Consider the following 25285-nt stretch of genomic DNA (forward strand, 5'->3'; position numbering starts at 1 on the left):
CAGACACACACACGGACACACACATACACACGCAGACACACACACGGACACACACATACACACGCAGACACACACACGGACACACACATACACACGCATACACACACACGGACACACACATACACACGCATACACACACACGGACACATACATACACACGCATACACACACACATACACACACACGGACACGCATACACACACAGACACGGACACATACATACACGCATACACACACAGACACGGACACATACATACACACACATACACACACAGACACGGACACATACATACACACACATACACACACAGACACGGACACATACATACACACACATACACACACAGACACGGACACATACATACACACATACACACACAGACACGGACACATACATACACACACATACACACACAGACACGGACACATACATACACACACATACACACACAGACACGGACACACACATACACACGCATACACACAGACACGGACACACACATACACACGCATACACACAGACACGGACACACACATACACACGCATACACACAGACACGGACACACACATACACACGCATACACACACACGGACACACACATACACACGCATACACACACACGGACACACACATACACACGCATACACACACACGGACACATACATACACACGCATACACACACACGGACACACACATACACACGCATACACACACACGGACACACACATACACACGCATACACACACACGGACACACACATACACACGCATACACACACACGGACACACACATACACACGCATACACACACACGGACACACACATACACACGCATACACACACACGGACACACACATACACACGCATACACACACACGGACACACACATACACACGCATACACACACACGGACACATACATACACACGCATACACACACACGGACACATACATACACACGCATACACACACACGGACACATACATACACACGCATACACACACACGGACACATACATACACACGCATACACACACACGGACACATACACACACGCATACACACACACGGTAACACACATACACACGCATACACACACACGGACACATACATACACACGCATACACACACACGGACACATACATACACACGCATACACACACACGGACACATACATACACACGCATACACACACACGGACACATACATACACACGCATACACACACACGGACACATACATACACACGCATACACACACACGGACACATACATACACACGCATACACACACACGGACACATACATACACACGCATACACACACACGGACACACACATACACACGCATACACACACACGGACACACACATACACACGCATACACACACACGGACACACACATACACACACACGGACACATACATACACACGCATACACAGACACGGACACATACATACACACGCATACACACACACTGACACATACATACACACGCATACACACACACGGACACATACATACACACGCATACACACACACGGTAACATACATACACACGCATACACACACACGGTAACACATACACACACACGGTAACATACATACACACACGGACACATACATACACACACATACACACACACGGACACATACATACACACACATACACACACACGGTAACATACATACACACACATACACACACACGGTAACATACATACACACACGGACACATACATACACACGCATACACACACACGGACACATACATACACACGCATACACACACACGGACACATACATACACACGCATACACACACACGGACACATACATACACACGCATACACACACACGGACACATACATACACACGCATACACACACACGGTAACATACATACACACACATACACACACACGGTAACATACATACACACACGGACACATACATACACACACACACGGACACATACATACACACACATACACACACACGGTAACATACATACACACACACGGTAACATACATACACACACACGGTAACATACATACACACGCATACACACACACGGTAACATACATACACACGCATACACACACACGGACACATACATACACACGCATACACACACACGGACACATACATACACACGCATACACACACACGGACACATACATACACACGCATACACACACACGGACACATACATACACACGGACACATACATACACACGCATACACACACGCGGACACATACATACACACCCATACACACACGCGGACACATACATACACACCCATACACACACGCGGACACATACATACACACCCATACACACACGCGGACACATACATACACACCCATACACACACACCCGGACACATACATACACACACATACACACACACATGCGTGCACACACACACACAAACATACACACGCGTGCGCACACAATACACAAACATACACACGCGTGCGCACACAATACACAAACATACACACGCGTGCGCACACACAAACATACACACACACGGACACATACATACACACACATACACACACACGGACACATACATACACACACATACACACACACATGCGTGCGCACACACAAACATACACACACGCACGCGCACACACAAACATACACACACAGGGACACATATATACACACACATACACACACACATGCGTGCGCACACACATACACACACACACATGCGTGCGCACACACAAACACACGCACGGACACATACATACACACACATACACACACACATGCGTGCACACACACAAACATACACACGCGCGTGCACACAAACATACACGCGCGCGCACACACAAACATACACGCGCGCGCACACACAAACATACACACGCGCGCACACACACAAACATACACACGCGCGCGCACACACAAACATACACACGCGCACACTCACATAGACACACAGAAACATACACACACAAACATACGTGCACACACACACACACACACACACACACACACACGGTGCACTCCTCTGGAAATCGATGGATTTCACTTAGATAACAAAAGTGTGAATACATCAAGGCTGCAGTGAGTGAACAATTCCAGCCTGATATAAAAAGCAGAACAATAATGCAGAGGCTTCGCTTAAACCCATGTGAACAAAATGAGGCATCCTTACTCCTGCTTAATGCTAGCAGTCAATCTTTGCATTGTTTAAAAATGCCTGACTTTTTCCTTGGCACACTGCACAAGCTGGTTCCAGCTACCTTGCTTGTACAAAATGTCACCTTTCCGTGTGCTGTCGTCAGGTTGGTGGTCTGGCATCTGAGAATGTCCGATGGGCTGAGACTGTGGCAAACTTCAGGCATCAGGAGAGGACCCTGTGTGGGGATGTTCTTCTCATCACCGCCTTCGTCTCTTATCTGGGCTTCTTCACCAAGCGTTACCGCCATGAGCTAATGGACAATACCTGGAAGCCCTATCTCAGCCAGCTTACGGTTTGTTTACCAAATCGTTTTTATGCGGACTGTTGAATCGGAAACCTCTGGATCAGAGCCTACCTCAGTTAGGGCCTTAGCCAGGATTACTGTGATGGGATTGGCAGGATTATCATTGTTTTCTAAGTTCAGATTTTTTTGTTGCCCCCTCAACCTGACTCAAAGCAAACAAAGCTTCCTCATCATCCATGGCCTGGGAGCTCAGCAGCTTCAAAATGAGATTGTTTGCTCACAATCGTTTGGCTTTTCTGGTACTGTTTACTGTAGTTCCTGGGAAGCACAGGCACCTCAGTTCCAGCTGTCTCCATGCTCTCCAGGTTCCCATCCCAGTCACCCCTGGGCTGGACCCCCTGGCCATGCTGATGGACGATGCGGACCTCGCCACCTGGCAAAACGAGGGGCTGCCGGCTGACAGGATGTCCACTGAGAACGCCACGATCCTCACCAGCTGTGAGCGCTGGCCACTCATGGTGGACCCACAGCTCCAGGGGATTAAGTGGATCAAAAACAAATACACTGATGACCTGTGGGTCATCAGGATTGGCCAGAAAGGGTAAAGATCACTGGCTACTCTCACAAGACAGCAATTCCCATCTTTTGGTAGGTGGTGTGGCTAAATTTTGCTTGTCACTCATGACCTTTTGGCGCCTGGTTTTTGGTCTGTAGCTATCTGGACTCCATTGAGAGAGCCTTATCAGCAGGTCAGGTGGTACTTATCGAGAACCTAGAGGAGACTGTGGATCCAGTGCTTGGGCCCCTGCTTGGTCGAGAAACAATCAAGAAGGGACGGTAAGAAGTGGTCACATTTCACTCCATATTTATCATGTATGTAGCAAATTCAAAATGTTATTGCTGCAATGCACCCTTCATGTACATACCGCCTTACCTTCAGAAACCCTTTCCAAACCACATTTTTAAACAAATGACATGGCAAACTCCACCAATTGATCAAATGGATTGCCTCGCATTTATGGAGAGGTTATATGCTGGAAATGCGGGATTACCGTGCATGCCGTGATATTTTGCCACAGCTACATAAAGATTGGTGACAAGGAATGCGAGTACCACCCGGGGTTCCGCCTCATCCTGCACACCAAGCTGGCCAACCCGCACTACCAGCCGGAGCTGCAAGCCCAGTGCACGCTCATCAACTTCACTGTGACACGCGATGGCCTGGAAGACCAGCTCCTGGCGGCCGTGGTCAGCATGGAGAGACCAGACCTGGAGGAGCTCAAGGTGGGAGGACTCCGCTGGCATCTACTGGCTCATGGGAGTTTTTTCACGATTATGCTGATGCGACGCTGTGCGGCCTCGTGCCAGGGTCTTATCGGGGGATTGTCGTGGGGGCTTTCATTAAAAGCAGGGAGCCAGTCTTTTGATATGGGCTCATCCTCTCGCCACTTCATTTGAGGGGGGAGTTGAGAGGATTGGAGCTAATTGGTGCCGTTTGGAGAGGTCTTTTTGAACCTAATTGGATTCATCGGGTTCTGTTTCTGAACTCGGAGATAATTAGTCACGTTACAATAATAGCCAGCATGTAGTCAATCACCTAAGCCAGGCTTTGCAATCGCCACAACTTGCACTTTTGCAGGACCCTTAATACGTCCTCAATGTGTCCTAACCTCCGTTCTAATGAGGTCACTGAGTGGTTCAGTTTAGGAATTTCTGAAGTGAGCCCTGCTTCAGTCTGACTGCACTGTCTGGATAATGGCTGTTGAGGACTCCTCCATAGACTATGTCAAACACTTTATGCAAATGGAACTAATCACGTGAAACCAACTCAATCAAAACCTCAGCCGCAAATGAGGCCGTTGTTCTAGATGAGGCCGCTGTTGCTGCCGTACAATCAGGGGTGAAGCTCTCAAACCTTCCTCTCTGCTCTCATTAGCTCCGCCTGTAAATATATTTAAAAAAAACCTCCAACATGCACTGCTTTCCTGAGCCCAGACTGCTGATGGCAGGGTTTTTAAAGATCGGAACTTCAGATCATTCGAGTGCTCTTGTTCAACGGGAGAGCGGAGCAATTGTGTCTCTCTCTTGTGCCCTGTTCCCTTCCCCAGTTTTAGTCTCCCGAAGGGCGAGCCTAATCCGAACTGGAAGGCCTGCATTAGCGGGCAAATCCGTGCATTTAAGTAACCGGTGGGGGAAAACGCGATTTACTTCAGAGCTACTTGTCCCTTCAGCAAAATTCACTGGAAAATTGAAATGTGACTTAATGGAGCTCGGTTAATTAGTGCTTCATTGAGACACTACAGAGAGGAGAAAAGGAATACCAAGCTGTATTATCGCCCTAATTAATATTAAGTTGTAACAAAAAAGGACAAAAAGTCACAGGCGTCCCACGCTCCTGATTTAGAGCTGAGTGGGAATAAGCAGGCCGTGCCGAGTGCCTCGTCCCTGCCGTGCAGAAGCCTGCGCTGTAGAAAAGACTCTTGTGTAACACCCTAGAGATTTCTCTTTCTTTTCCCACAGAATTAGGTATTACTTATCTTTGTCACATTACACAATTCTCCTTCAATTTTATTTATTTAAAAAACCATAAAACTACCATATTCAGAAAAAAAAAACCCATAGTTTCGGTTTTTAAATGGCCCTTTGCTCAGGGAAGACCTGCCGACTCTGTAAATGTCATTCTCACCTCTGCAGGCGTCTGTCTGCCGCTGTAATGAGGAAGAGGAGGTCCTTCTCCTTAAATTCAGTTAGCCATCCATGCTCCTATTGTTGCATCATTATTTGCCTGAAATTATAGAAATATTATCTTGTTTTAATTCCAATTAAACCTCGTTCTGGCCGGTTAATTGTTTTCCTGAGTCTTATGAAATTGCACTTACCGTATGGCAAGAAAGGGCTAATCATTAATTACTAACTCATTAAGGGTACCGGTTGTGCTGGGAGTGCCTTCTCCCTGTTTTACTGAAGGTTTAGGTCCGGTTTAGTAAAGTCAGAATACAAATTTCTCCACGCACATCGCATTATCACTGGCAGGAATGAAATCTCATAAAAAGTAACAAGTCCCTTGGAACTCCCGCTGATGCACATCACAGTTATTTACATTTTCTTCCTGTGCTGTAGTTCAGACAGCTGACAGTAATGGTGTTTGGATTTTTAAATGGGCTTATTGAAGAAAAAAAGAAAGCATCATTATTTCACTGCCCACAACATCTGACTGGCTGCATCTTGCTTGAATCAGTCTGTATACCTGCTACTGCCCACATGTTGGGGCGTGTTTGTTCGTGTGTTTGTGTAACTGGCAGAACGTGGTGTGTGGATTCATCAGCACTGACAGCCCTGTGAAGGCTGGGGATAATTTGATGTTCTATGCAGGGTTGAAGTTGTTTAATGCACCCAGCATTCACCTCCTTGCCTGCGCTTGGTGGATGCAGATATCGATGGCCGTCGTGGAGCTGCCCTCTGCCGCCGGCCCGCGCGATGCGGCGTTCCTGATAACGCAGGCTGCTGTTTTTCTCTTCTTTGCTGTTCTTTTCTTTAGTCGGGCCTCACAAAGCAACAGAATGGGTTCAAGATCACGCTGAAGACCCTGGAAGACAGCATCTTATCTCGCCTGTCTTCAGCTTCCGGGAACTTCCTAGGAGACACGGAATTGGTGGAAAATCTGGAAATAACCAAACGCACAGCTGCAGAAATCGAGGAGAAGGTAGTGTGTCAGATGGAGCATGCAAGGGTTTGCCCTCCGCTGGAGAACTGTGGTGCAGTAGTTTATCAGCTTATAACCAAACCATGACAAAGGTTTTGAACTTTTTTCTTTTCTTTTGGTCTTGTCACAGTCATGGTCTTTATCTCAAATGCGCTCGTGTGTATTTACAGATGTCTTTTTGTGTGTATGTGCCTGTATGTGCGTGTGCGTGCATGTGTGTGCGTGTGCGTGCGTGCGCGTGCGTGCGTGTGTGCGTGCGTGTGCCTGTGTGCGTGCCTGTGTGTGTGTGCGTGCGTGTGTGTGCGTGCGTGCGTGTGCGTGCGTGCGTGTGTGTGCGTGCGTGTGTGTGCGTGCGTGCCTGTGTGTGTGTGCGTGCGTGTGTGTGCGTGCGTGTGTGTGCGTGCGTGCGTGTGCCTGTGTGCGTGCCTGTGTGCATGCCTGTGTGCGTGCGTGTGCGCGTGTGTGTGTGTGTGTGTGTGTGTGTGCGTGCGTGTGCCTGTGTGCGTGCGTGTGTGCGTGCGTGTGTGTGCGTGCGTGTGCCTGTGTGTGTGTGTGCATGCGTGTGTGTGTGTGTGCGTGCGTGTGTGTGCCTGTGCGTGTGCCTGTGTGTGTGCGTGCGTGTGTGTGCGTGCGTGCGTGCGTGTGTGTGTGTGCCTGTGCGTGTGCCTGTGCGTGTGTGTGCGTGCGTGTGTGTGTGTGTGTGTGTGTGTGTGTGTGTGTGTGTGTGTGTGTGTGTGTGTGTGTGTGTGTGTGCTGATTTAGGTGAAGGAGGCGAAGGTGACGGAGGCCCAGATCAACGAGGCGCGAGAGCATTACCGACCAGCAGCCTCCCGCGCATCTCTCCTCTACTTCATCATGAACGACCTCAATAAAATCCACCCCATGTACCAGTTCAGTCTCAAGGTAGCCTCGTGCTGCTGACCCTGGACGGGACACGCACTTTTCACTGGCCTCTTTCTTTATTTCCTCCTTCCCCCTGATTCCGTCTGCTCTCCAGACAGCGTTTATTGTATTTCCTGTTCCCTTCTTCTTTTATGTTCTGTCTCTTTTGGCATCTGCTCTCTCTCTCTCTCTCAGCCATCCACCCTTTGTGAAATATGACATTTAATACAATGCACTGTCACAGTCCCTGGACACACACAAACTTGCTGTAATGGAATCAGGGGCCTGACTTATGATACGGACAAGGTGTCAGTATAGCAAACAAGAGGTTTGTGAACATTAGTGGAAGATTAAAAACGCTTGATTAAGTTGCTTTTGGTCTGTGTGATGAGGCTTCCTCAGCTTTCCAGACAGTCCTGATGCGCTGACAAAACGCAGTCTACAACGATCGAGCAATAATTGCCTCTTTCTTTCATACACGTTTATGCAGGGGGAGAGAACAATGATCTCCAGCAAACACTGATACATTTAGACTGAACAAAAGTGGTCCAGTAATGAAATAGAAATGATTGGAGTTAACTAATAATCCTTCTGTTTGTCTGTGTGTGTGTGTGTGTGTGTGTCATGCATGGGTGTGTGTGTGTGTGTGTGTGTGTGTGTGCATGCTGATGTGCATGCATGCCCATGTTTGTGCATATGTGTGTGGGTGCGTATGCATGCGTGCGTGCGCGTGTCAGGCTTTCAGTGTGGTATTCCAGAATGCTGTGTTGAAGGCAGCACCAGACGAGGCCTTGAAACAGAGAGTGCTAAACTTGACTGACAGCATCACTTCCTCCGTGTTCCAGTACACCACCCGTGGGCTCTTTGAACGTGACAAACTCACATACACTGCCCAGCTCACCTTCCAGGTGAGCTACGCGCCGCCTGCTGTTGGGCCAAGAAGGTCAAGCGGTGTCAACAAGAACATCTGTTGCATTGTATCTGCTTTCTCTCTGTCTCTGACTCTCTCAGCCTTTCTCTCATCTTCCTAGATTTTACAGATGAATAAAGAGATCAATGCGAGTGAGCTGGACTTTTTGCTGAGGTATCCTGTACAGCCTGGCGTGTCGTCACCTGTAGATTTCTTGTCTAATCATTCTTGGGGAGGCATCAAGGTAAGACAGCAGCGAGGTGATCGGACACGTGTTGCATGCATGCTAACACCACCTCTGCTATGTCTGACATACTGTAGTGTGATGCATATCACCCTGTAGTGGATTACTTACACCCTAACAGAAGACTTACAATACACTTGCATCATCCAGATCAGTTAGTTTTCATATAGTTTTCACAGGAATTTCATCTGGAGAAGAGAACCATAACTCTTTGTGCAACTCTGCAGCAAAAACAGAACTGTCCCTCTGCACCTCCCATTTCCCTTAAAGCCATTTCTGGATGCTCAGATGCTTATAACATGCAGTATGTTTAGTATTAGTGCAGGCATCCCTGAGGATGACATCGAGCAAAAGTTTACCCACTTGTCAGATCTGTCTGGCAATAAGCTGAACCTTAATGGCAAGTGTATTCCCAACGCTTTCAAAGCATGTTAATATTTAAAACAGAATCCTTAGCATCAAGTTAAATGATTTCTGAATTTGTTCTAAAGTCAGGTTTTGACTTGGTGTTCCAGTCTGTGCCCACAAGCTACCATACCCAGCTACAGTCACACCAAATACGGTGCTGCGTTTTTGTTTTGGGTTTTTTTGGTTCATGCATACAGTGACACTGATTGCATATCAGGGATAGTGATTGCACAATTTAGGCAACTCGAAAATGTCTCTCACTTTAAGATCATAAAATGTCATTATCTATTGCTATTGTAGTGGTTCTAACGATAATGAGTAACAATAAGGTAGGCCTGGTGTAAAATTCCTAAGAACAATGCTACATAAAGGTCCTTGTTACATAATGGTAGCTCAGTGGTGAAGGTACTTGACTTGTAATTGGAAGGTTGCTGGTTGAAGCCCCTCCACTGCCAAGTTGCCACTGTGGGGTCCCTGAGCAAGACCCTTAACCCTCAATTACTCAAGTTGTACTCAGTCATATTTGTAAGTCGCTTTGGATAAAAGCATCAGCTAAATGCCGTAAATGTAAATATTATTATCATACAGCTTGTGTATTATGCCTAACTTAAGCCAGGACAATGTTTGTTGATTTCTGTTCCGTCATTGCTAGGGCTCTTGACATTGCCCTGCTTTATATGTGAACAGAACCTTGTGCACTATTTTCTATGTGAAGTTAAGAGAACCCTTGTGCACTATTTTCAGTATTTTGGGGAGAGTTACAAGAGCTTGTCCGTCTGAGGAGGAGACGTCAGCTGTGTGAGGATGATGAGCGCTGCTGCTAAACCCTTGCTCTCCAGACCTGGAGTCGTACTTCCTAAACCTCAGAATCTTTTAGGCCCCCTCTGTCGGTGTGGGCGTTCACCCTTGCAGCCAGCAGGGGGCAGTAGCATGGAAAGGAGCACGCGGCCCTTTACTAATCATATTTGGAGTTGAATGATGTGATGATGAGTGAAGGATTCCTGAAATATTGACAATACTTGTACTGGGTAGGGTAAGAGTAACGCTGATTTCAGTGGTCATGAAGACTTTGAAGAGACTGCTGTTCTCTACAGCGTCACAGACCCCTGCCAGCACACCCCTGTGAGGCCCACAGGCCTGCACCTACTATACCTGTGTTCCCTGGTCACGTTCAGTGGTACACCTGCAATGCACTTATAGATGCTTCTGACCTGCACCACTAAGCTATAAACCCAATATTAATTATGTTTCCAATAATTCTTCAAATGCATAAGTGCTGCAGGAGCTGTCCCAGAAGACATCAGTGACTTAATAATATCCAGGCAACAGCAGTCCTGTGGTCAGAAACTGACCACAGATGAAGGGTTCCAAGATGGCTTTGACAGGCAACAGACAGACTATAGTCTCTAACTACATCTGTATGGTGTTTCTAATAAAGTGGTCAGTGAGTACATCTTCTCCTGCATTTGGAAAGGGGGGGTCTCCCACGTCACGATTCTGCCCTGATTGCAGCTGTCCCGCAGTTTTAACAAACCAAGCTGCCCGAACCGTCTGTGCCTTCACATGTCCGTCCGATGGTGCGTGATGCAGCGAAAGCAAACCTGAGACTCTGACCCTCAGGACTGACCTGCAGGGTCATGGATTTTGTCCTCTCTGCTGTGGCCGTGCCACCTGAGGGAAGACCTCTAAAGATACTGAAGCTTGCTGAGGACACGATCAGTCTCATTCAAAATGGTGATGAGTACAAACTGGCAGGAGGTGAAACAGCTGGTGTCCTAGTGCAGTTTCAACAATCTGGCACTGGGGGAGGTGATGGTGAACTTAGAGAACACCCCCACCTCTGCTTCCTCTAATTATCAACAGTCCAGCTGGCACCACAGTAGAGTCTGTCATATTCTTCCAAAGAGTAATCTCCCGGGATCTCCAACGGGAGGACCACGCCGATCCCATCACAAAGGAGGTGCGCTGTAGAAGGATGTGATTCCTTCGGCAGTTAAAAAGTTCAAACCACCGCAGGCATTAATGGCCCAGTTCCATTTGGCCATTATGAAGTGTGTCGTCACGTCATCTCTAAATGTCTGGTTATGTCAGCGGCTGCGTGAGAGGATGGAACCTCATTGCGTTGTCTAGCCTGCGGGAAGATTACTGGCGGTGCCCTGCCCACCCTCAAATTCCTCTGGAACACCAGGTCCCGTCAAGATCATGGCCGACTCCAGCTTCAGGGTTTCGATAGCACACCATTAAGATGAAAACAACTACACAGGGCAGCAGTATTTTCAGCAACTGGCAGCTGACTGTCACTGTCCTCCAGCGTCAACAGCGCGATGTTTCTCCTGGCGTCTTAACTACGTAGGCTACAGTGTCGTCTGAGCGCTGTATAACACTCTGCCCATGAACACAACGCATATGCTGCACTTGCATGTCTGTTCTGATGCTCAAGTGCAGCATCTTAGGCTTGTGCACAAACTTTATACATCTGTACCCCACATATGTACCATTTATACAGATGTGTAAGCATATGTTACAGATACAGACGCATACGTTGGTTTGTTGCTTATTCCTTATTGACACCACGTATATCTTGCTATGTACTGTTCTTATTTCTTTTTTAACATATGCATGGTAATATTGTGTAATGTCAGCAACTGGCAGGTCAGATTCTTCATAAGGCTGTTTTACCTGGCCAGTAAAACGGATTCTGGTGCTGAGCCCACAGAGCTGAACAGTCATGCAGAACCAGCAACTGTCAACTTAGGCAAGAGTCCCAAGTTTCTTCTGCAGAAGCAAACAGTCCACATTGCACTAAACTACAACACCCAAATGTATGGTTTTCCATAAGCAGGGCTTTCTGGGGATTATGAGTCATCGGCCTCCTGACGCTTTCAGAACCTTGGGCTTGGGTGGAAGAGGAGCGGCATGTGTCACGCCGTCGCTCGCAGATAAATATAACTGAGCAATAAGAAAGCCCTCCTTCCACCGCATCAGCACTTTGGGACTCTCCATTATGAAGGGACTCGCCAGTGTTTACTCAGCAGTTTGTGATTAGATTAACACCCTGACACCCACACCGGCGCCTGCTCCCAGACATTCTCGTCTTTTTCTTGGGACTTCCTTTGTTGCCGGCCTTATTTGGATGGCATGGCTCACTCAGCAATTAGACCCCATGCATGCATGTACTATATAACACATCCCAATCAAGCTCCAGACATATGATGCTTTTAAAGCCGGTGCAAACATGTACTACTTTATTCCTTTAACATAAATAAGTGCCTTTGACTAGCATTTATTTATGAGTGAACCACTGGGTAAAGACGTATGATCTAATGCCATGGGCCTGTATGTTTCTGTGTGTGTGTGTGTGTGTGTTTCTGTTTCATTTCAGGCACTTTGTGTTATGGAGGAGTTTCAAAACCTGGACCGGGACATCAAGGGCTCGGCAAAGCGCTGGAAGAATTTTGTGGAATCCGAGTGTCCAGAGAAGGAGAAGTTCCCTCAGGATTGGAAGAACAAGAACTCCCTGCAGAGACTGTGCATGATGCGTGCCTTACGACCTGATCGGATGACCTACGCCATCAGGTCAGCCGTCACACTAAACTTGTAGAAACAAGGTGATGTTGTCGGACATAATTGTTGCTTTTTTGATATTAGTTCTGCAGAATGCCATCTAGTAGTTTGGTAATCCATTATGCAGTCGCACTCCTGACAAACTGGTCATTTGGACCAGCAGATGGTCACTGCTGTTTCCCTTTCTGCTCCCAACACATCTGAACCAGATCATCAAAGGCTGTAGAATGCTGATTACCTGGTCCAGGTGTGCTGAGAGCTTGGAAATTCACTGAACACAGCACAAAAACTCACCAATCACCTCTGCTGCTAATTCTGCTGGTTTGTTATGAGCTTGGTGCATTTTACGTGTAATGCTCTGGGAAGCATTACACATATGTGGGAAGGCCCATACAACTCTGATTTGTCCTGCGAGTCTTCTGGCTTATGTGCTGGTACGTAACCAACAGCATGGGCATGTCTTGCACCATCCGTATGCGTGAAGGTTTTCTGTACGTTTCGTGAGTATCGGACATGATTTGCACTGGACACCGTGAATGGCGGGTAGATCTAGGGTCTCTGTTTTTCTGCATTCCTCTGGACAGAGACTTTGTGGAGGAAAAGCTAGGCAGTAAATACGTGATGGGCCGTGCCGTGGACTTCGCAGTCTCCTTCAAAGAATCAGGAGCAGCCACGCCCATGTTCTTCATCCTCTCACCCGGAGTTGACCCCCTGAAGGACGTGGAAAAACACGGTACTGTTGCTTGGAAGTAGTTTTCTCTTTTTCTTTTTCAGCCTTGACATTGAGAATAAACTTTTTAATGCCCTCTTGTTGGAGTCCACGGGTAGTTGATCTACTGCAGTACTGACTGAGTGCTGTTTGGGGGAATGGTTGGTAAACAGACCAACTTTGCCTCAAAGATAGACTCCTTGCACCAGGAGGCTGCTACTGCCTGGACATGCATCATGTCCTTTGAAAGGTGGCTCTTATAAGCTTCCTGGAAGAGTGCAGAAATTGATTAGACATGCCTGTTTGTGCAAGTGTGCCTAATCAAATCATAACCAAAGCGCAAAGTAATCAATTAGTGAGGGCTGGCCTGACAAGGAATCCTCTCTGAGAACGAGGCTATGTGAAACAGGAATCTAGATCATTTGCACTACTCATGTTATCTTCACGTTCTGTTGCAATGATTCCTGTGAACAAATGCGGAAGGTGGGTGAACATCTCCAGCGATGCCATGTCTTGCAGGTCGGAAGCTGGGATACACGTTCGACAACCGAAACTTCCACAATGTGTCGCTGGGCCAAGGGCAGGAGCTGGTGGCAGAGCGAGTATTGGACCTGGCAGCTCGTGAGGGCCACTGGGTGATATTACAGGTAGCGCCGCATGCTACACTTACTCCAAATCTTCGAAGGCATCCAGAGTCTTTGTTTCTGATAACATAGTTTTGGAGTGTAAAAATGCCTTTCTAAAAATTGCATTCTAATCCATTTTTTTAATATGGTGCTTTATTCAACAGGTGTTCAGTCGATTATGATATTCCAAAATTAGTGTTGCTGATTGGCAAGCTCTGGACGCTTCATGGACTGAGCAATGCATGGCAAGGTTGCAAAGGGGTGTGCAGGGGTGTGCAGGGTTGAAGGAGCTGAGGCTAAAAGATCTGGTTGAATGTTCTTTAGCATCTAGCAGCATCAAGAATTTAACTTTACCCATAATCTGAGCAAAATGATTGAACCGAACTGTGGAGAGTTCACGATGTGTTGAATTATTCCCTAAAGAATCAAAATCAAACCGAATCCTTGTGAGAGTTACCCGGCAACCTGCATTCAGCTGCCAAACCTGGGCTTTGCTAAGGAATTGAATGGCGGGGCCATGGGCTGGCACCTGGGCCCGGGCTGCGTGTCTCCCCAAGTTCTCCAAGGTTCTTCTCTGATGATTAATGGCCTGTTGGGCCCACAGGGAGGGGAGGGCCAGAGGAATGTGTCCTTACTCCATGCCAGTGATGGCCCACCCCAGGGAGAGAGGCGCACTCCACTAATGAGTCCATTAGATTGCTTCTTCTCCATCCAAATGTCAGTGTGAGCACACAGTCCCGTTCCCCCAGCTGCTTATTCTAAGTGTCAGTCTGGAACCTTGCCTATCGCTACGGAATATGACATATTGACCAAATACATGTGGTTAAGCTTATTACTTCCAAAGAATCGATATTTTTTTAGGGAGCAAACTTTTGGATTCCGGTTTTGATTCATTTAGGGGCTATATGCAGATGGATAACGCTACCCTGCCTCTACATGGCAGGACTGTATTTAACTTTCTAAAGACGCACACGTACAGAATTCTAATCGCCTTTTATTGGCCACCAGAAATGGCAGCAGCGCGCCCAAACTGAGCATTCTTCCTTTAAATCCGCGAGCCCCTCCCCCGCGCCGCGGGGAAGGCCGGCACGGAGGCCAGCATTTGTTTAATTACCTTTTGCATACGTGCCCGGATCGATGCTCTCCGAGCAGCTCTGCTTCCTCCCATGAACGAGCCCCCACTTTCCCTTGCCCCGCATTGTCCGTCCGCCCCACCTCGGCGCGGGCCCCGCCCCCTGGCCCCGTCTCCTCTCATCCCTGCTTATGGATTCAGGCATTGCCGAGAAGCTCACTGGGTCAATGGAAAGTTCCCCTCCAGTGAAGGTTAATTATATTGCAGCGCGGCGCAGGTCCTGGCCAACGGGAATGCAGAAATCCACTCGCCGTGGAGAGGCAATCAATTGCTTAGATTGGGAGAGAAAATCCTCAGTCCTGGGAATGGAGTGGCCTAAACTGCCCCTCCTTTTCCGCTCCTCTGCCCTCTGTCCTGAAATGTACTCTTAAAGGGCTACAATATGCATTGAATAGGAGAGCAAAAGGGGGTGGGTGAGAGCTCAGGGCGGGGGCTATTAACGGACAAGGGGCCACGCCGGCGGCATTCAACTTTTATTGGCTTTTTAGGAAAAGAAATGCGTTGGCCGCTCGCCTTCACCCCGATCTCTGGCACTGCCTGTTACGAGCTGATTGTCGTCACATCCCAGTGCACCGCCGCTAGCCGCCTGAGTAAAAAGGCTACCTTGTAGTCCCACCAGAGCACAGGCAAACGCAAATCACGCCCTTCCAGGAAACTGTCATTTGGCTTGCTTGCCGTTCTACCGGGGACTTCATTTCGTCTGATTATTTAATTATGTCTTTAACAGGTTATGCCTAATGAATCAGATACAGTAATTGCGTAATCACTTCATGTCGCTCCAAAGCTGTTGATTGCAAACTCCGACGTGTCTCATTTCTCACGAGCGCACACGCGGCAGCTGTGGTCCTGCCCGCCGAGCGAGCGCTTGATAAGCTGACGCGTCATCTGGGAGATGGCAGCGAGGGCCACGTTGTGTGCCCTGCTGCAGCTTTTGCTAACCTGCGATGACAGTGTGTGACGCTTACGGTAATCAAAACACCTCTTCCCAGACAGCTGATTCTCTGCTCTCCGTTGCCGAGCAGAGACACTTCCTTGGGGGGGTTCATTTGCACTCAGCGACAGGCCTCTTCGTCCCTCTCTGCCCTCGAGCAGAAACAGTTTAGCTTGCGCTGTCGAGCTGTAAGTTAAAACAGCAGTCTGTTTTGTTTTCCGCTCTCCACTAATGGGGACCCTTTTTCTGGCTTCGAAGGCAATAACTTGGATCCCCTGCAATCTTCCAACACTCTCAAAAAGCCCGCCGAACTGGATTTATTTTCCTTTGTAGGGGGAAAATGACCGATGTGGCGACCTCAAATAACCAGTTTTTTTGTTGTTTGTTTGGTTTTTTTTTCCCCTTTTGACTATTGTAATTCACTCCAGCTGTATACAATAATTAGAAAAAAGCCTTGCAGACTGTCACTTCCACTGGATTAGTATGCAGTTCACAGCTCCGCCGGTCTCTGCTGAGACCTCACTCCTGGCTCCTAAGCCGAGCTGTCACAAAGAAGGAAGCGCAGTGCTGAGCACTCCGACTCCTGCTGTTAAGTGAACTGGCATGCCGGGTGCTTCATTTGGAATACTTTCACTGGGGCATGTCCTCCGTCTGACAGAAGAGACTGTAAACAAAGCGTCTGCTTGTCTGATCAGTCTACCAGATCAATCGTGATCATTGGCCATTGTAAAATCATTAGAAGTCATTTACATTTTGTATGTTTTGAACACTGTTTGAAATCATGAGATGGTAGAACTGTTTGGTTGATGCATTCTAATGTAGCCCATTCTAATATAATGCCGACCCAGACTGCTTTGCGTTTCACAGCTGTTGCAGCTGGTGCTCAGACGTGTTGTCAGTTGGCCTGCCTGCCATCGCCTTAATTTTAAGGTACAGTGAAACTGCTTTCGCCTCCCCGTCTGAACCAGAACATTCACCTGGTGGCCAAGTGGCTGGGCACCCTGGAGAAGAAGCTGGAGCAGCACGGCGACGGGAGCCACCGCGACTTCCGGGTCTTCATCAGCGCCGAGCCCTCCTCGTCGCCCGAGGGCCACAACATTCCTCAGGGAATCCTCGAGAACTCCATCAAGATCACCAACGAGCCACCTTTGGGCATGCTTGCGAACCTGCACAAAGCACTGGACAACTTCAACCAGGTACGGCGGCCTGCTCTGGCCTCGAAAGTCACAGAGGATACAGGAAATGACACTTTGGAATGGCACTGTGTGTAGATCCAGACAAACAAAAGCCCGTGACAATGTTTCTGCATGTGTTACATCACCTGGCTTCATTAGAACGGGCTTTGTCCCACCAGTGGGTCTGTTGTGCTTATCCTAGAAGAACCACAATCACTTGAGTCACTGGGGAGGTTGCTATGGCTAATGATGATAATTAAAATTCCGCATGTCTTATCGATGATACCCTATCTATGCCATTACCCTAGTGCTCTGGGCTCTGGGCTAATTTTGTGCTCGCTGAGCTGATGGCTATCTCTCCGATAAGCTCTATAGCAACGCACTGGTGTTGTAGCTTTCTAGGAGGTTTCCTTTGGTTAATGACTTCCATTTCAGTCATGTACGCACATCGAAAGCAAATCAATGCTGTAGGCTAAGAGAGACGGCAAGGTAAAAGACCTGAAGATCTTAGCAGCTCCAGCCAGCTGTAATAATCCAGGAAATGACATCTGCTTTCATATTGACCTTTTCAGCCACAGTTGCAAATGGCCAAATCTCTTCCTTTTGTAGTAACAAAATTAGTGGTTAACAATGATCATGTCTGTCTCTTTGATTGATTTGTCTGAACGTGATGCGCAGTGTTAGGAAGATTAATTATGGCTTGATGGCTTGCATCCTTCATGCTTTGAAGCAAACAGAGAAAAAGCCTTGATCGTGAAGGGCGTCAGGGGTATATGGATCAGTCCTGTCCCAGGGACACTAGGGGTTTATTGATATTTACATGGGATTAATACGAAATGCCTCATGCTCCTGCTTTTAAACATTTTGGTTTTTTTACACGAGCATTTGGACTGCAGGCGAATGTGGAGGGACTGTGGTGATTTTCACTGCATCTCAACACAGAAATCTGTGTGTGGAATCTTGATGGGCATCATGACGGAATCAGAGGCTCACACACACCAGCCCATTGGTCCCGGCCACCTCCGCCAAACAGTTCAAGCCCAGAGAACGTCCCCCTGCGGTTTAAGTGGCATTGCTGCCACGTCTTTCTTTGTGACTCCCCTGAGAGGTTGGGCTGCTTTTCATTTCACAAACCTCCCTCCCTAATTTAAGTCATCTGAGTTAATGAACCGGAAGATGGAGGACTGCTAAAAGCCCTGACAAGTGCTGACAATTAAAGGGAATTCTCAGGCCACAGAATTTATTGGAATGTAGTCTGGATCTTCCTAATGGCTGTAGGCTAGCTGGGAGCAAAGGAGAGAGGGTTGGTGATGGGGAAAAAAGGGTTGAGTTTCAACATCCACTATTTCATCTTTTGTTAAAAGCAGGAGCTGGGGGGTGCTCGTTGCCAAATTCCTTCTCTTCCTGCAGCAGTAAACATTCTCTCTCCAACAGGACACCCTGGAGATGTGCGCCCGCGAGAGCGAGTTCAAAAGCATCCTGTTCGCCCTGTGCTACTTCCATGCGGTGGTTGCAGAGAGGCGCAAATTCGGCCCCCAGGGCTGGAACAGGAGCTACCCCTTCAACACAGGCGACCTCACTATCTCAGTCAACGTCCTCTACAACTACTTGGAGGCCAACAGTAAGGTGAGGCCCGGCCACACCACTTCAGCACACACTGGGGGGGGTGCGGGTGCGGAACAGGAGGGTGAGGGAATACACAGCAAAAAGGGAGAGCGAGAGGGAGTGGTAGAGAGAGCAAAACCAAGCTTGTTGACATATGCACTACCTGCGGAACAGCGAGCAGGGCTTTTGCTGGAGCCGGTGAAATTGCCTTTCTCCTCCCACGCTGCAGCCTGCTCTGCACGGAGCGGCTCTCGACTACATGAAGCTACTTGTAAGTGGAGAGGCAGCCTGTGTGCAGGAGCTGCTATCAGACCGGTCTCCTCACATCTCCACACACATCCCTCTAAAGCCGTGCGCGTTTGCCCGGCCTGATTAATCTTAAGACATGAGCAGAATAACAAGACCAAACAAGAACGCGGCATTTGTGCGGCATTTATTGGGCCGTTCAGTCGTCCGCGTGTCTTTGGGCCTCGAGGCTCAGACAAGGGCAGAGTGAGGCAGTGCCTCGAGTCCTGTATAGACGCTTTTAATGCCCTTTGTGCTCACGGGTCTGGCATGTGGTGAGAGCCCCTAAATGCCCCCTCAGGCCCCGCTCAGTTTCTGCAGGGCTTATAATAAGTGCCTCACCTGGGAAGGGCATCGTCTGTCAGCCCTGTGCCAGCTAGTCGCATATTAGCTTAATCACATTACCCAGGGCCATAACCCCCAGACGAGCCATGACGACAGGCAGTGCCACAGGCCGAGCGCCGGACGGCCATCTAAACAGGCTTTTTTGTTTGTTTTTATATGTTGCGAGGTCGGTTGGGGTTTTTTTTGGGGGGGGGGGTTTGTTTTGTATCTTGTAATTGCGTAGTATAGTCTAAAGCCGTTAAGCCCGCAGACTTTACAGTGAGGTCAGAAGCTGACATATGCTAACAGGCTGACGGCAGCCAATGAGCGGTTAGGAAGCAGGAGAGGGGGCTGTGTGATAGGCCGCTGCTGCGTCCCACCAGGTGCCATACGATGACCTGCGCTACCTCTTCGGCGAGATCATGTACGGCGGCCACATCACGGACGACTGGGATCGCAGACTCTGCCGCGCCTACCTGGAGGAGTTTGTGCGGCCTGAGATGATGGACGGAGAGCTGTACCTGGCTCCGGGTTTCCCTCTGCCAGGGAACATGGATTATAATGGCTATCACCAGGTAAGCACACCCCCTGCCAACACGCCCACCCCTCCCAAAAGCATGGTGGAGCAGCAGATAGGTGCAGGATCTCTGAAGGGTTATATAGCCACTCTTATTTCTGCAGTCGGAAATGAGGGCATATCTGACGTATCGTCAGAGGGCAGGTACACTCTGAGGAAGGCGAAGCGTTCGAACTACGTGTGACTGCTCCGACGACAGCCTTCAAAACACAACTTATAGGCCTTAAAGGATGTGCACTACCTGCCCTCTCAAAGGTTCAAATAAATCAACACCTTTCAAGTTCAGTTATGCCCGCCAATAGCTCATAATAACACTTTTTTTGCATAAGGCAGTACGAGTTTGCCTAAACAAATCCTCTTTCACATTTCTCTCTATCTGTAATGGAAATGCATCATAAGAACATAAGATTCAATATACTTGACAATATCTGCTCTTTTTTTAATACTTGTATTTTAACAAACCAGTCCTCTGCCTGCTTTGGCGTTGTACACATGCACGCACAACTCTGAGGCAGGTTGAGTCTGCACGGCTCATCCCAAAATCATTAATGGGTATGTAAATGGATCCCCTGCCCTTGATGTTAGTTGAAAGAATACGGACCCTCAGTTGGGCTCCAGCGGCTTCGTTCCATCTCGCAGGCCTGCCAGCCGCATGCCAAACCACACGAGGGGTGTGGACCCCTGGGCTCTCGCTCAGCCTCTGCACTCGTGCTCAGCTGGTTCTCATCCAACTCCGAGTCAACAGCAAGTGCACTTAGAGCTCACAAGTTCCGAAATTGAAAACTGCTTTCAACCTCACTGGGCAGATCGCTGTTTCTCTAGCAGCAGCAGAGCAACGCTCCTGCCCTGCACTGCTACAATAAGCATGTCATTCCCTGATTGGTTTTGACATAATCAAGGTGGTGTTTGTTTTTATGGGACCGATAATTTGCTACAGTTCCAAGGGTGTAATTGATGGCGGCCGTCTTCTGCCGCTCGGTGACCCCGGGCACAATTTGAGTCAGTGCGATTTAATTAGCTCTGCTGCTGTCACTGTCCAGCCCGTATAGTGCGCCGCGTCCGCGGGGACGGAGAGAACACAAAGACGTTCGTTCCATCCTTAGTTCTGCCCATTTGGCCTGCACGTCTTGACACTAAGCTCCTCTAGAATATGAGCTAGATGGTAAGGGCTTTGGGGAGTGAGCTGGAGGAATAAAGACGCTTGGCTTTCCGCAGAGAGGTTGGTATTGTGGAGTGTGTAACAACACCGGCTCCCATCTGGGGTTCAGTCCACGCGTGTGCCCCTCGCTATGCCAGTAACAGTCCTTGCACAAGACTCCTGACGCTACAGTTTGCCCATGTCTGTAAAATGATTGAAAGTGTAAAGTCACTCTGGATAAGAGCGTCTGCCAAACCCGGAAATGTGAATGTCGGGAGAGGGGGACGTTCTCTCCTCCCTTCCCTTCTTCTCGCTCAGCGAACCTAAGGTTTTCAGGGCAGACGTCACGGCAACGCTGCTGCACATGCTCACTCGTACAGCTATCTGAAGATTCCCTTCGCTCACACCCTCCGGCTTTTTCTGTCCCCTTAAGCCGTATTTGCGCGGCCATGCAGACCCTCTAGAGTGATTGGTTCTCGTTTAAAAATGGTAAATCGCAGTTTGCATTCTAGCTGTGTTGAATCTGACCTCCTCAGCGAGGTTTAAGTGCTTTGTGTTTTCAGCCTAAATGGTTCGGTTTTCCTTTCTGTTCTCCCGGCCCTGGTCTTGCTTGATCTCCAGTACATAGATGAGGCGCTGCCTGCCGAGTCACCCTATCTGTACGGCCTGCACCCCAACGCCGAGATCGGCTTTCTCACGCAGACTTCAGACAAGCTCTTCCGCACCGTGCTGGAGATGCAGCCCAGAGACAGGGGCTCTGGCACCGGCAGCGGCACCTCGCGAGACGAGAAGGTACCTGATGCCTGAACGCATACACGGCACGCGCCCACACACATATACACATATGTATTACACATATGCATTACATATGTTCTGAGTTTGGTTTTTTATTCAGTTTGACGTGTGTTAATATAGCTAAGTCCTTCTAAATGAATTCACTAAATAAACATTCTGGGCTTTGTAGTCTTCTTTTGTAGTCTTCTTTCTCTCTTCATGGTGATTTTTTTTTTTCATGTGCTCCTGCCATAGTCGGGGCTTAACACAGCAAAAATTGAACGTGTGCACATGAGCGCACCTAGTGAATCTTCTTTAGCCTGTGAAGGCTTTTGTATCGTTAAAGAGACCGACTCAGTGGTCCTTTCCACGTTGACCTCTGACCTCTGTGCACCCGCAGCATCGTGTACCCATCACGGCTCGTTATGCACAATGCTGCATCATCACTGCATGTCCTCGCCTCTGTTTAACCCCGTTACCCTAATCAGTGGGCAAAATGAATGTCCTATCCCCTCTATTGACCATGGCTGCTCTCAAAAGCTCTGCCCAGTACTGTTGGCCTGTGCTGGGCCAGAGACCCACTCGTGTTGGAGAAGGTTAAGTGGAGCTAATTCCCTGGCAGTGAGTTGGGATCAGGTAGCCCTGACATTTCACAGATTAGCTTTGGGAGCTGTGGAAGGGTGCTGAGGTCCTTTATGGTGGCTGACCTTTTCTGGTTAAAAGACCGGGATTTGGAGATAGTGACCACTTTGCATTGAACCAGTCATGTAGGTGATGGAGAAAAATGACTCTGTTATTTCTATATTTATTTAGCTAGTGATTGATAATGATTACATGTTCTACACCCTTAGTATGTAATGTTTTCCTCTGTCAAGTTCATGATAGTGTGCAGTTAATTTGTCTGTCGGGGACATATAAGAGAAAATGGCCTTTTTGTAATCTGCATAAGAGGTCTTGGCCACTGTGGGGGTGTATTTGAATGATCTGAAATGTCGCCCATGTTTGCTGGCACACCCCCCGCGTGATAGGTGAAAGCCGTCCTGGACGAGATCCTCGAGAAGCTTCCGGATGACTTTAACATGGTGGAGCTGATGGGGAAGGTGGAGGAGAGGAGCCCCTATGTGGTGGTGGCCCTCCAGGAGTGCGAGCGCATGAACATCCTCACCCAGGAGATCAAACGCTCGCTTAAGGAGCTTAGCCTGGGCCTAAAGGTACTGTAAGCCATTTTACACTCTCCCAACGCAACAATGCCTGCGTATTGATTTTCATAGAGTATATGTTATTAGAATCTGTCATGTAGTTATAGCATTGCTCTCCTGACCCATTTGATACGGCGACACTTCTAATGTGCTCCGAGTGCCCCATTACAGGTCATTCTGTAGGAATGAAATTTAATCGCCAGGGCACCTCCAATCGATGCCACTGCTCTTTCTAAAGCTATTTTAAGTGCATTATACCACTGAATGCAGTTACAACCTCAATTAAGGAGAAATAGGGAGCATTTGAACCTGAGCAAAGCATAAGCTGATTTAGCGAGGATTGCTGCCTCAATCATTGAAGAGAATTTTAAGAAAGAGTGAAAGAGTTAAGACTTCCTGTGGCTATCGCGCTGAAAGGCCTAAGTTGCCCTTGGCTCCAGTGAATGGCCATGTAACAGCCTGAGTTCGCTCATGGTCACATTGTAAGAGTGTCAAGAGTATCAACCCCCCCCCCTCCCTCCCACTGCTGTTCTTATAAAAAGCCATTTTCTTTGTGTGCCACTGATTCAATATGAGCATGATTAATCGCTTCTGAGTCTGGAAACCGCCACCTTTTGCCAGCCGGCCATGAATCTGTCGTCCCGCATTCAGGGTGAGCTGACCATGACCAGTGACATGGAGAACCTGCAAGGCTCCATCTACCTGGACCAGGTGCCCGAGGCGTGGACCAAGCGGGCCTACCCGTCCACGTGCGCCCTGGCGCTGTGGTTCACTGACTTGCTGGTGCGCGTGCGCGAACTGGAGGCCTGGAGCTCGGACTTCAGCCTGCCACCGGCCGTGTGGCTGGCCGGCTTCTTCAACCCACAGTCCTTCCTCACGGCCATCATGCAGGCGACGGCGCGGCGGAACGAGTGGCCACTGGACCGCATGGGCCTGCAGTGCGACGTCACCAAGAAGAGCCGCGAGGAGTTCAGCTCGCCGCCGCGCGAGGGGGCATACGTGCACGGCCTCTTCATGGAGGGTGCCCGCTGGGACACGCAGGTAACGGGCCGAGGGAGCGGGTACGAAGGACATGGCAACCACGCGCAAGCACTAGTAGAGCTGAATGGACTTTTTTGCGGTGGAATTCAGCATCTCAAAACAAGAGGCTGTTGAATGACAAAAAGGTAGTAGATTTGGAGTGCAGCGTTGTAATGTCAAGGCAATGGTCCCTGAGCTGGAGAAATAACCTTATTTTCTGTTTTTGAGAAATGGCCAGTCAAAGCTGCGGGTTATTACTCTGGTGTCATAGCAAGGCATGGCGTGAAAGAGCAGATTGCTTCTGAATGACACAGCAAAACATAAGCACACACACACCCAGAAGCCACCCCTGGCAGAGAGGTGTACAGGCTACAGTGGATAACGTCTACCAAGAGCTAGCACAGTAGTAATACGGTGATGCGCACACACACACATCCCCCGAGTGTCACACAAACATGGCGTGTTACTTGAGTTTTTCAGCCCACTAGTTCGAAACCGAGTTTCGCTACGACTGAGTCTCTTAATGACACCAGCTGGATATTAAATGGCAATGTAAGGTTAATCACCCAATTGATTTGGATACATTAGTTAAATTAGATTTTTTATCCCTCCCCCCCCCAAAAAAAAAGAATAAA

General features: G+C 48.5%; 1 protein-coding gene across 5 annotated transcripts in view; it reads left to right on the plus strand.

Moving 5' to 3' along the window:
- The window catches only part of dnah9 (dynein, axonemal, heavy chain 9), a 71868-nt gene that overhangs the window by 44730 nt on the left and 1853 nt on the right, over nucleotides 1-25285 (plus strand). For all 5 annotated transcript variants that reach the window (XM_026999642.3, XM_081697422.1, XM_081697420.1 and 2 more), the window contains 17 exons: nucleotides 3304-3492; nucleotides 3810-4045; nucleotides 4159-4281; nucleotides 4524-4728; nucleotides 6983-7147; nucleotides 7910-8050; nucleotides 8767-8937; nucleotides 9061-9183; nucleotides 12974-13167; nucleotides 13740-13888; nucleotides 14384-14511; nucleotides 17522-17749; nucleotides 19163-19354; nucleotides 20326-20517; nucleotides 22279-22449; nucleotides 23460-23642; nucleotides 24282-24671. In XM_026999642.3, the coding sequence (XP_026855443.3) occupies nucleotides 3304-3492; nucleotides 3810-4045; nucleotides 4159-4281; nucleotides 4524-4728; nucleotides 6983-7147; nucleotides 7910-8050; nucleotides 8767-8937; nucleotides 9061-9183; nucleotides 12974-13167; nucleotides 13740-13888; nucleotides 14384-14511; nucleotides 17522-17749; nucleotides 19163-19354; nucleotides 20326-20517; nucleotides 22279-22449; nucleotides 23460-23642; nucleotides 24282-24671 (3180 nt within the window). The remainder of the gene's footprint in view (nucleotides 1-3303; nucleotides 3493-3809; nucleotides 4046-4158; nucleotides 4282-4523; nucleotides 4729-6982; nucleotides 7148-7909; nucleotides 8051-8766; nucleotides 8938-9060; nucleotides 9184-12973; nucleotides 13168-13739; nucleotides 13889-14383; nucleotides 14512-17521; nucleotides 17750-19162; nucleotides 19355-20325; nucleotides 20518-22278; nucleotides 22450-23459; nucleotides 23643-24281; nucleotides 24672-25285) is intronic.

This window comes from Electrophorus electricus, chromosome 15, assembly GCF_041902795.1.
Source record: "Electrophorus electricus isolate QZ-2024a chromosome 15, ASM4190279v1, whole genome shotgun sequence".
In the NCBI taxonomy this organism is placed as follows: domain Eukaryota; kingdom Metazoa; phylum Chordata; class Actinopteri; order Gymnotiformes; family Gymnotidae; genus Electrophorus; species Electrophorus electricus.